The sequence below is a fragment of the Calidris pugnax genome, unplaced genomic scaffold (genome assembly GCF_001431845.1).
Source record: "Calidris pugnax isolate Ruff unplaced genomic scaffold, ASM143184v1 scaffold19, whole genome shotgun sequence".
NCBI lineage: Eukaryota > Metazoa > Chordata > Aves > Charadriiformes > Scolopacidae > Calidris > Calidris pugnax.
The window spans coordinates 3,871,123-3,882,019 of record NW_015090775.1 but is presented as its reverse complement, the minus strand read 5'-3'; the positions used below and the strand labels follow the sequence as shown (position 1 = coordinate 3,882,019).

General features: G+C 41.8%; 1 protein-coding gene across 1 annotated transcript in view; it reads left to right on the top strand.

Annotated features, from left to right (window-relative positions):
• Nucleotides 1-3,218: 3,218 nt before the first annotated feature.
• The window catches only part of CACNB2 (calcium channel, voltage-dependent, beta 2 subunit), a 102,981-nt gene continuing 95,302 nt past the window's right edge, over nucleotides 3,219-10,897 (top strand). Inside the window, exons 1-2 of the mRNA XM_014946106.1 lie at nucleotides 3,219-3,854; nucleotides 4,729-4,848. Coding sequence (XP_014801592.1) covers nucleotides 3,786-3,854; nucleotides 4,729-4,848 — 189 coding nt within the window. The 5' untranslated portion in view covers nucleotides 3,219-3,785. The remainder of the gene's footprint in view (nucleotides 3,855-4,728; nucleotides 4,849-10,897) is intronic.

Genomic DNA, 10,897 nt, shown 5'->3' with positions numbered 1-10,897 from the left:
TAATGCCCAATTCAGAAGTGGATTACCTCGTTAAGGAGAAACTCATGGTACTCAGAGGATCAATTTTATTTTTTATGAGGAGGACATAATGTAAAGGCCGTGACTGAATTTGCAGTGTAATGGTAGCTACGTTAACCCAGTGAGAATTTATTACAGTAACAGACCAAACACATCAACAGATTTTACACTACGAATGTAACACTTCAGTCAAAGTCTGCACGTAAGCTCCAACTGTATTGACCAAAGTTAAGCGTGGGTACAGAAAATTAAGAGGAAAAATAAGAGAGGTAGAGGCACCACCTAATTTAACTAATGAGTTTCTACCTGCAAGTAAAGGAAAACAATAAAAACTTTTCTTACTTGAAGGATCCGGTCTCTTGAAGATGCTACACTTCTACAGTACTAAAGAATATAAAACATGTATGGTCTTGAAGAAAAAGGAGCTCAAATATGGTCACACATGACCACTAACAGTGTGAAAAGTGGGGGTTCATATTATAAGAATACGTCATAGAAGCTACTGTAATATAATAAGTGGTAAGATAGTTGGTAAATATTTGTCAAGCATGTCATTAAAACAGGAAATTATTTTTTAAACACACTGGGTTTGTAAACCTGCCAAGTGAGGAGGAAAAGAAAAAAGAACAAATAGATGGGGTAATTATTAACATGACTTAGCTCACTTTTATTAGACAGTTTCCCATGAAAGATGAGGATTTGGGGGGCTACGGTAGCCTAGATTACGTACATATGTTACTGTAGCTCTTCCATGTCACAGTGGGGGGAGATGGAGACCTGCAGAGTCTCGGAAAGACTGAATTTCAGATGCTCTTGGGAAAAGATCCATTCTATTCTCCAGAGCAACTCCAAAAAAATAGTGTATCCCAGGGTGATAATTTACTTTCCTTAGCTGTCAGGAAGGGTTAGTCCACATCCACTTGGCCCTATCTTCCTTAATGGTCAAGGTATTTCCACTGTAGTTTCATCACCGTTTTTGTCTGTTTGAATATTTTTTTTTCCTCTGAAAGTGATTGAAAACATTCTTAGCTCGTATAAAATCCTCAGTAGTTCATCAAGTGAATGAATTGTAATTGTATACACCCCTTTTTCTTGGGTTGCCCTGATGTCGGGCTTTGAATTTTTTTCCATATTTGAGAAGTGAAGAAGCTCCCAACTTCTGCTTTCCACTAAAAATTTATATGACCGTGTCTGTCCCACTGGGGAAATAAATGTAATGTTGAGTTTGATTCATGCGATTTGTCAATATAATTAAAATAAATTGAATGATTATGATTTTTTGGATATGTGTTGGGACTGTGGCCAACACAAGCCATGACCAGCACTGTAAATGGTCTCTCTGGCCTGGAAGATGAAATTCCAATTTTAGCAATTCCAGCCTGACCCAAAAGGCATCTTTCTCCCTTTGGAGAGATACAAATTATGGTTCTGTGCTTCGTGACTTCTTTTTTTATGGGATGAGGACCAGTTAGGCAGCGTCCCTTCCAGACGGTAGAATGAACCGTACAAAAAGTGATGCCAGTTGGTTATTGGAAAATACGATGCGTTCACCCGTGGAAGTGCTGTAGAAAGCTAACACCCACTCTGTCTGTTGTGTGATTGCCCTGTCAGGCTTAATAGCTGGTTTGTTTGTTTTCCTGTTATTTAAAGGTAGGGTTGCTTTGGAGCTGCTTTACAACACCGTGCGTGGCACCGAGGAGCTGCTGCGCTGGTGGGGAAGGCTTTGGAGGTGCCCTTTCTGAAGAGGGTTGAGTTGTGGGACCCTTGAGTGTCCTGGGGGGCTGGGGCTCCGTGGAGGGGGAGATTCCTCACAGCCTCAGCTTTCCTTGATGCTGTGCGGTTTAGACCGCAGGCATCTGTTGGGTCAACTGTACTAGGATTTAAACCCTACTCCAAACTCCCCTCCGCTCGTTGCTGCTCGTCCTCTTTTGCCACTGTGTCAGGACTTGTGGCAAAGGGAAATTTGAAAGCGTAGCCAAATTTGAAAGGCTCCAGGGAGGTTACAGGGCCTCCGGGAGCAGGCAAGATATTTTTGAAAAACTAAAGAAATTTTCTTTTATTTTCTGCTCTTTTTGCTTTAGCTCAGCAGGGAATTTAGTTTGGGAAGATCGCTACGACATAGCGGATGTATTTGGACTCCTGTAAGCAAAATCACAGAATCACAGAATCACAGAATCTTCTAGGTTGGAAGGGACCTTAAAGATCATCTTGTCCAGCTTTGTCGCCCTTCTCTTCATCTGAGAGTCATTTTCTTTATGTCAATTCAAAGACAGCTTATCAAACTCTACGCTGTAGCTTGCATGGGCTTCGTGAAAGCGAAAAATAAAACATTTGGAAAGTTAAAATTTACCTTTATTTTAAACCGTCAGTTTGGTGACAGCTGTTGTTTGCTCTATTAGTGGTTAAATATAGGCTGCTGCATCACTGGTGATGGAGCGAGGTAGTTGTGACACAGACACAAACCGTGGCAGGATTTGGTCCTTGCAGGGAGGTGCTGACGTGCTGGGGACACGTGCCTGGCCGCTCTCCTCAGCTGTGCTCCCCAGAGCCTGTCTCCTTGTGGCTGGGGATGGCTGGGGAAGGCAGGCGCTGCAGGCAGCTACAGGCATCTTTTTTTCACCCAAAACGTTGCGTGTCTGCCCACCGGTGAATCCTGAATGCATGGCATTCCCATGGCGGTCTGTGAAAGGCTGGAGAATATAGAAAGCAGAGAAGAATATAGAATATAGAAGCAGAACGTAGAAATAGTGAATTTCTGAGAATATAGAGAACTAGAAGCAGAATATAGAAATTCAGTGTTCAGGCTCTAACATTTCTGCGTTCGGTGGTGCAGTTATTCTTTGCTTCTTTCCCCTGCTGATGTCAGAACAAATAAAAGCAGTGACTAGGGGGTTAAATTCCTGCTCAACAGGCGTATTTTTGGATTTACGGGGTGGGTTTTTTCTTTTTTGTGAGAGAGCTGAGAGTGGAGCTGCCTGCTTTGCTGCGGAGGGAGGGGAGCGTGGCGGGGGGACGTGGCTCCTGACGGGAGCGAGACGCCGTACCAGCTCGCCCAGTTTCGCAGGGACCTTGTGCTTTCCAGCTGTTTACCCTTGAGATGGAAAATGGCAATTTGGCATAGGCTAACAACCCGGTGTGATGCGAGCATCTGCGTAAAAGGCTTCACATATGGAGCATGCCCAGTGCTATGAACAGCCTGTTACCCCACCCCCAAGCCAATCTAGGAAGAGATGAAATGAACTTTGCACTTGCAAATGTCACTGAATACATTTTGCACAGGATTTTAAAAGGTTCTCTTATAAGCACTATTTTTAACAGCCAAATCCGCCCCCCAAAACAGAACGGAAAAAGTCCTAGGTATTTTTCTGTGCTCGTTCTCAGCTTATGATCAATTGAAGCATCTCTCACAACATCTAAACATTTACCTGAAGCCTGGCTTATTTTACCTTTTTATCTTTCAAGTTGAGATTTTTTTGCAGATGGTGTGGATTTTTTGGTTGGTTTTGTTTTTTGCATTTGCTTTTTCTTTCTTTTTTTTTTTTTTTTTTTCCCCTAATGGCACGAGAAAATTTGAGAATTGAATTGCAGTAGAATACTTGGAAACAGTGAGGTTGCAAGCTCGAAAGGCAGAGGGAAGAGAAGGAAGGCTCTCGGAGCAGAGCATGGATAGGAAAGGAGCAGTGATTCTGCGGTGCTCAGTGTGCACATGTTTTATGAGATCAGTGCCGGGCGCTGCAGCTGCGGACAATAACTGAGCTGTCTGGCTAATGAAGGCCACCTGGATCAGGCTTCTGAAAAGAGCCAAAGGAGGACGTCTGAAGAATTCTGATATCTGTGTAAGCCCTATGTTTTCATTATGGGTTATATATATTGCAGAGAGGGAGTCATTATGGGTTATATATATTGCAGAGAGGGGAGGGAAAAGGAAAAAAAAAAAAAAGAGACGGTGAGGAGAGGACAGTTGTTTTCATTCTGATTGAATTAGCAGAACTCTTATTTCGTATGCAGGGAGATGCAGAGGGAAAGCAGAGCTGTCATTATTTATAGAGCTGGTCTGGCATTGTGGCTGCTTCCATTGTGGTGATACGGGGACATGTGTTGAGTCCAGACGGATTTTATTAGTTGGAAGTTGATTTGTGGTCATTTGCATGTTTTGCTGAGGGGCAGAGATGGATACGAGCCATTTGCAGTTCCGATGGGGAAAGTGTGTCAGGTAAAGAGGTTGCCCTAAAATAATAAAGGGATAACAGAGGTTAAATCTGTATTGTGTAATGGTGATTATTGATACCGAATTTGCATTTTGATTATAAAAAGTCTGTTTCCTTGCTTATGCTGTCACTGCTCAGAGTTTTAATTTTTATGGAGCCATCCTTGAAGCTGCTGTGTGTCCTTCAGCCCTGCACTGCACCACTGCTGTAACTCTCCAGAGCAACTGGCTCTGCTTGCTGAAAAGCACACAAATAAGAGCACGGGGATAGTGCAGGAAATAAAACACTGGGGAAGACACCTGCACTTCTGGAAAGGCTCCAGAAGAAAACATTTACCTAGACATAATTTTTCTAAGTGACTTTCCCTCTTGGGCAATTATTCTCTCTTCAGGGGTACAGAAGTAAGAGAAAAGGCAAGGTGTATAACCACTTCTACTTTTTTTTTTTTTTTCCCCTAAACACTGAAACAGCTTGTCACACTATTTTTCCTTCTCCTGTGCAGGGTTCGGCGGACTCCTACACCAGCCGTCCATCCGATTCAGATGTATCTCTGGAAGAAGACAGGGAAGCAGTTCGGAGAGAGGCAGAGCGACAGGCCCAGGCGCAGCTGGAAAAAGCCAAGGTAAGGTCTTACTTCATGGCACGGGCTCACAAAATGTTCAGCTTTAAAGCACTCTCATCCACTGGTGATACAGCTGTTTTAATGTGTTCACATATAGCATAAGACCTCTTACAAAGATTTTCCTGACAGCAGTAGAAAATAGATTTTCCAGGAAAAATCACTGAGAATCAGTATTCCATAAAAAGTGTGTGATTGGCTTGTGTATTTCAGAATACTTACTTAGATGTATGTACTTTTTCTGTTCTTGAGTATAGCCGTTTATTTGCAATATATAGGGTCATAGCTTTGAGTTCTTGGTGAAGATGTTTGTGGAAGTTTGCCTGTGGATTGCTGTGGCACTCACAACTTACAGTTCCAGGAATCAGCCCTCAAACATCAATTGCTACAAGTCATATGTAAATAGGGAGAATCTGTTACAAAGGTCTTCTTTGCCTGAAGGCTTCGCTGGTTTTCTTTACAGTGTGTTAAATGACCCGTGAGTAATATGCTCTAGGACTTGTTAAGATTTCTCCTTCTATCTCCATATTCCTGACAGATAGTGACAATTTAGTAAGGAAATACTAAATGAGCTTTAGATTCTTGCTGTGTGTTATGTATTTTCCATGAGATGTATTCAGAACTGCGAGGGTTTTAGCAGTGAAAGGGTATGGGCTTGTTTTTTTTTCATCCATGTTGTATCTTTAAGTACTATTGCACCTGTACAAATCGTGTTCATCTGGTTTGTTATCATTTGTTTATCACTTCGTTCCACTTTTTCTTTTTTTTTGTATGTGATCTGCCAGACCTTAGTGTATCACTGTGTTCCAAGATCTGTTTTCTTTTTTCATTTCTCATATTTAAATATTTAAAGACACTGTTGAGATCCCTCCTCAGATCTACCTGATCTGCATTGCTCTCACTTTCTCTCCGACTCCCCTCCTCCATTTTGCCTCATTTTTCGTTTCCCTGTCTCCCTTCCCTCTCCTCTTCTGCTTCCTTTTCTGCTGCCAGCTTTGCCTCTGCCCATTGACACCCCCTGTCTTACAAGGGTTCTTCGGAAATTCGGGAGCCCAAATCACTGAGCTGTGCACCTGATGGCATGGCGAGGGCCACCTCCATAAATAATACAGTCCTATAAAGCACAAGCAGACAGCTTCATCAGGCCAGAAATTGTGAACAGGGAAGCCAAAGATATTATTTATTTATTTATTTACTATCTTTTTAAAAATGCGTTTGTTGACTGGTATTTAATAAGAGCTTCTAAACCAGCTTTTTAATGAGATGCTGGGAACTTGCCAAGAGGTCCTCGACATCTCTTTGAAGTCAGGTCCTGCTCTCCTGGGATCAATAGAGCAGAAACTCAGCAGCAGCAGCCCCGCTTCTTCCCTTCCACCTTGTGTCTGGGAGGTGTTGCTGATCGTAACCAGGAGTTTCAGCTCTATCGGGGCTGCTTTTTGCTAGTTTGAGATTCCTTTTGCTCCCAGGAAAGGCAAAGATAAAGGCTGCCCTGAGATTCAGGTGAAAGTGCTGAATTTTATCAGTAAACCCACAAATCTTACAAGAAGAGCTGGAGTTAATACTCTCTTTTAGGCTAAGGGGGGTAGCAGTACAGCCCTGACTGCTGGAGCGGCGCATCTCCCGGCGACGATAGATCTGTGCGAGGGTTGCTATGGGAATTTGGCAAACTGATGCTGGCTTGGATGTCTGGCCAGCCCTTATGTAATATTCATGACCTCTAGCACAGCTGCCATTGTAGTTTGGAGAGGAAACGGCAAGCAGACCCTGACTTTTAAAAAAAACCTGTATTTCTATACATCAAAGCAACGTTCTCACTCCAGCTGGCGTCGGATGCAGTCTCTAGGTCTGACACCATCTGAAACTGTAAGACAACTTGTGAACAGTCGAAGTAGCAAAGGCACTGCCAAAATCAACCTGCTGTAACAATGGGTGCTTCCAGTCATACAGAAAAGGCAAAATGAATTATTTACATCATTTGGGCTTTAAAATAGATTAAAACTGGAACTACAGTAGCAGGTTTGTTTCTCTAGTCAAATGTTAAAAATCATTCCGGGCTGTAATGCACGGAAATAATTTCATGTAGAGGCTACAACAGTGTAATATTTAGTCTAGTGTAATATTTAACTTATTAAATGAAATATCTTATGCGTTTGATTCTTATGTTTGAAATAAATGTTTAAAAAGACGTAAATTAAACCTAACCCAAGAAATACGACAGGGTGTGCTTTTCTGCCTTGATTGGTGACCGAGTCCTTCACCTCCCTGAAACACAGCGAAATTAATGAAGAATTAATGAATTAATTAACTTCTGTTGGTGCTACCTGGCTCCTGGGTGCCCCCAGCCCTGCTTCCCACAGGTTTTGCTGCCCCCTCTCCAGGGCTGAGGGGCTCTGAGGCAGAGCCCAAGTGACGCAGCTGCTTTAACTTTTCACCTTTTAATATTGTGAGTGGAAGTGTTGATCCTAAATAAAGTCATTAAAATTGTATTTGTCACAGGAATTAGGGGAGGATGACATACATGAATAATGCAGCGGTGGAGGGGAAAATGATAGAGAATTAAGGGTAGATAAAAAGCTGTTGAACTGTGTCACGCACTTAATGAAAACAGTTTAATGACATCCATTTTCCTTCCTTACAGCTAGGGAAAACACCTTAAACTGAAGAGAAAAATATAGTAATAAAGCACACAGTGGCAAATTGTTAGGAGGATTTTAAGATATCTTTAATTTGGATTTGTATGGAGTCTTAAGTGTTTGTGTAGCATGAAGCCAGAATAGAATATGTGTCTTCGGATATTGTATCCAAACAGGGAAAATAAAAACGCGTGTAAGAAAATACACATTCTAGCCATTTTTAGTTATTTATTTATTTATTTAATACAAGCTTTGCTTCTCTGGAAAATGGTTAAGCATATTTTGCTGACTCACTTGGCATGTGACTTACTGTAAGGAAGGTGGGGCCACAGGCACAGGTTTGGAGTCGTCCAGGGACAGAAAATGAAGAGGTGACTGATGAGGGTACCTGCAGGCCAGCGGCTGTCCCCGGGGGAAACAAACCTTCAGATGAAGCTGTGAAGCACAAAGCTGAGATGAAATGCTCTTGGTTAGAGCAGATTAGCAATGCAAATGCAGAAAGATTGTTTTTTGCTTTCGTTAGTGTTTGTTTTTTTAAATAGAAAAAAAAATAATTCAAGGCATTGAGGATCTCCTTGGTATCCTCCTCATAGCCACGTGCTAGGGACTTTCTCTAGGATCAAGAGGACTTGTGTCGTGGCCGAGTAGAGCACACTAACAGTGCCCAAATCTAAGGGCTTGTACTGATACCTTACTGAATGTCCTATTTCCATAAAAGAATAAATCTTAGACATTCACAAGCCAGAAAGCAAACAAGACGCCCAATGACATCAATTGCTTTTAGTGTTAATGTTTTAAAAATTGTCATTTCTACAGAAAAAAGGCTTTTTAATTTTGAAGGGTGAGGATTGAAAATAAATGATAGTAAGCATAGTAAGTAAAGGTATTTTTCTGTCCATTCTTTGCAAGTATTCAGTTAATTATCCCTTAAAACATTGCACCAAATGAGAGGGAAGGGATCAAAGGAAAACTGTGAGGTTAAAGCATTAGGGAGACCTTTAAATTCAGCTAAAGTTTGTACATAAGAAAGGGAACTTCAATAATGATTTTTGGCCCCTTCCGATGCTGGTAAAATCAATTCAAATATTCCATTATTTATTTTGCCTTAAGCACATCATGTTATGAACTAGTTTTTCACTAAAATACAATTAGTCCAATGCTCTGTAAACCTCTTTCTTATCTTCTGCAAGAGTGACTTCTTTCTTCTGTTCAGTCTCTTCAAATTTTTAGATTTTGCCTCTTTTTCTCCCATGGCTTTAGAGCTCCTTATGCAGAGACAGTTTTCAAATGAGATCTATAGAATATTTTCAGCATTTTGGGAAACGGAATAATTTTTTCCAGTTATTTCTAATACATTGAGTACCGAAAGTGCCAGTTAATAATCCAGGTTCAGTTTCTCACCTGGGACTAAGGGACAGCTCTGTGCTCTCTGTTCTCTGTTAAGGGTTGTTCTCAACATTCTTTGGTGCTGAAACTTCTTAAATGGCTGTGAAAGTCAGATTGTGGCCCTCCAGAAACCAGTAATTGTGTCCATAATAAGGAATCTCAATTTCTCTCAGCTCTGCTATGTTTTCACTCCAACTAATGCTCTACAGCCAGCATCCTTTCAGGAGTTTGTTAAAGCTTGAATTATCCATAGTCCTAGGTTAAAATGTCATTGAAAACAGTGAACCACTGAAATTTTGATACCAGGCATCCCTTTTCTGGCTCTTAGGCAAGCTGTTGTGTTTTGCTGTCTTGATGTGTGCTGCAGTGGTGATGGTGGCTTGTGACTGTGAGCAGGAATGCAATCTCTTAAGGGTAACACGTTGCCTCCATGCACGGGTTGAGGACCACACCTTTGAGACGTGCAGCAGGCTGGGATGATGCTGAAGGCATGAAAAAGATCGTGAGTTGTAATTATCCAGTGCAGTGTGCCAAGCCTAGTTATTTAAGTATTTATTCCCTCTCAGACAGGTTTCACAGCCTCCGAATGACCCCATGCTGCTAGCAGGCAGCTGCAAAGCTAGTTAAGGTATGTCTGCTTCAATTGCAGTAGCATTTTTGACAGACCAGAAGTGCCCGTCACCTTGATGTGTGTCCTTATATTATGTCAGCTTGTTCCATCGTGGAGACTCTTTCTGTTTTCTGTCAATTGTGAAAACATTGTGGTGCTGAACAACGCCCAAAGCCATAGCAACATAGGGCATACCTTGTGTTAGCTGTTGTGTACGGTAATATTTTTTCATTGATTTCTTCTCATTTGCCCCTTTCTTTTAGAATACTTCCATCGCATGTTATCATTTAGATAGCTAATGTTGCGTGTCAGAGTTGCTAGGATTATATGGGAGCTGGCACAGTGGTCTAGCTGGAAATAAACGAGCTGTTGATATGAAAGTACAGTTGCAAATCTGGCTGTTGCTTAGCTGCAGGCGAGTTCTGCATTGCTGGATCTGCTCGAATCAGGTTACAGATACTCTTTTTCTTCATTCATTCATTTCTGCTGATTATTCTTAGAACTGTAACAGTGGGATGTAAAGCAGCTCCCTTTATACTTCTGTCTATGACCTATAGTTTTTGTTGTTTGTATTAATGATCTATTTTGTCTTCAATTTAAGCGCATACTCTTGTTCTACACTAGCACCTGTCATTATTTTGTTTATTTCCCTAAACTGTTCATCCATTTTCACTGCCGGGCTCCGTTTTTCGGGGGCTAGAATTGTTTCTTCCAGTGGGGTCTCATGTAACTTGGAATCAAATGCTCCAGAAATAGTCCCCTCTAATTATAAAACATCTGTCATCTCCCATTCATTCTGTGATTATGGAGCGATCAAATCTGTTTCATAAGTATCCTTTCCTCTTCTGCGTCTTGGTGTGAGCGGGGAAGAAAGAGTGGAGGGATGTTAACGCAGCCGTTAGTGGCCTGATGTTCTTCAGGTCATCGGCAGGAAGAGACAAATGGTCTCCAAGAAATAGAGACAATACTGAGGGAAAAGTCCTAAGGACAAGCGTAGCCTTTCTGCCTGCTCTCACCTGCTGCTTTCACACCCTTCCTTGATGAGACATCTTTGCTCTGACTTAATCTGTATGGTTACATTACTATCTCAAGGGCAAGCAATACAAGTGTTCCTTCTTGTAAAACTAAATCACCTCTTTATTAGAAGAATGGTTAAAATATTTCTTCAACATAAGTAGGCATTGTAAGGCCAGTACAAACACCTGCATGCATCTTCAGTCCTCGCCCAGATGTTTCCATAGAATCGTAGAATCATAGAATCATTCAGGTTGGAAGAGGCAGTTGGGATCATCGAGTCCAACCATCTCCCCTACTCTACAAAGTCCTCCCCTACACCATATCCCTCAGCACTGCATCTAAACGGCCCTTAAACACAGCCAGGGATGGTGACTCCACCCCCTCCCTGGGCAGCCTGTTCCAATGC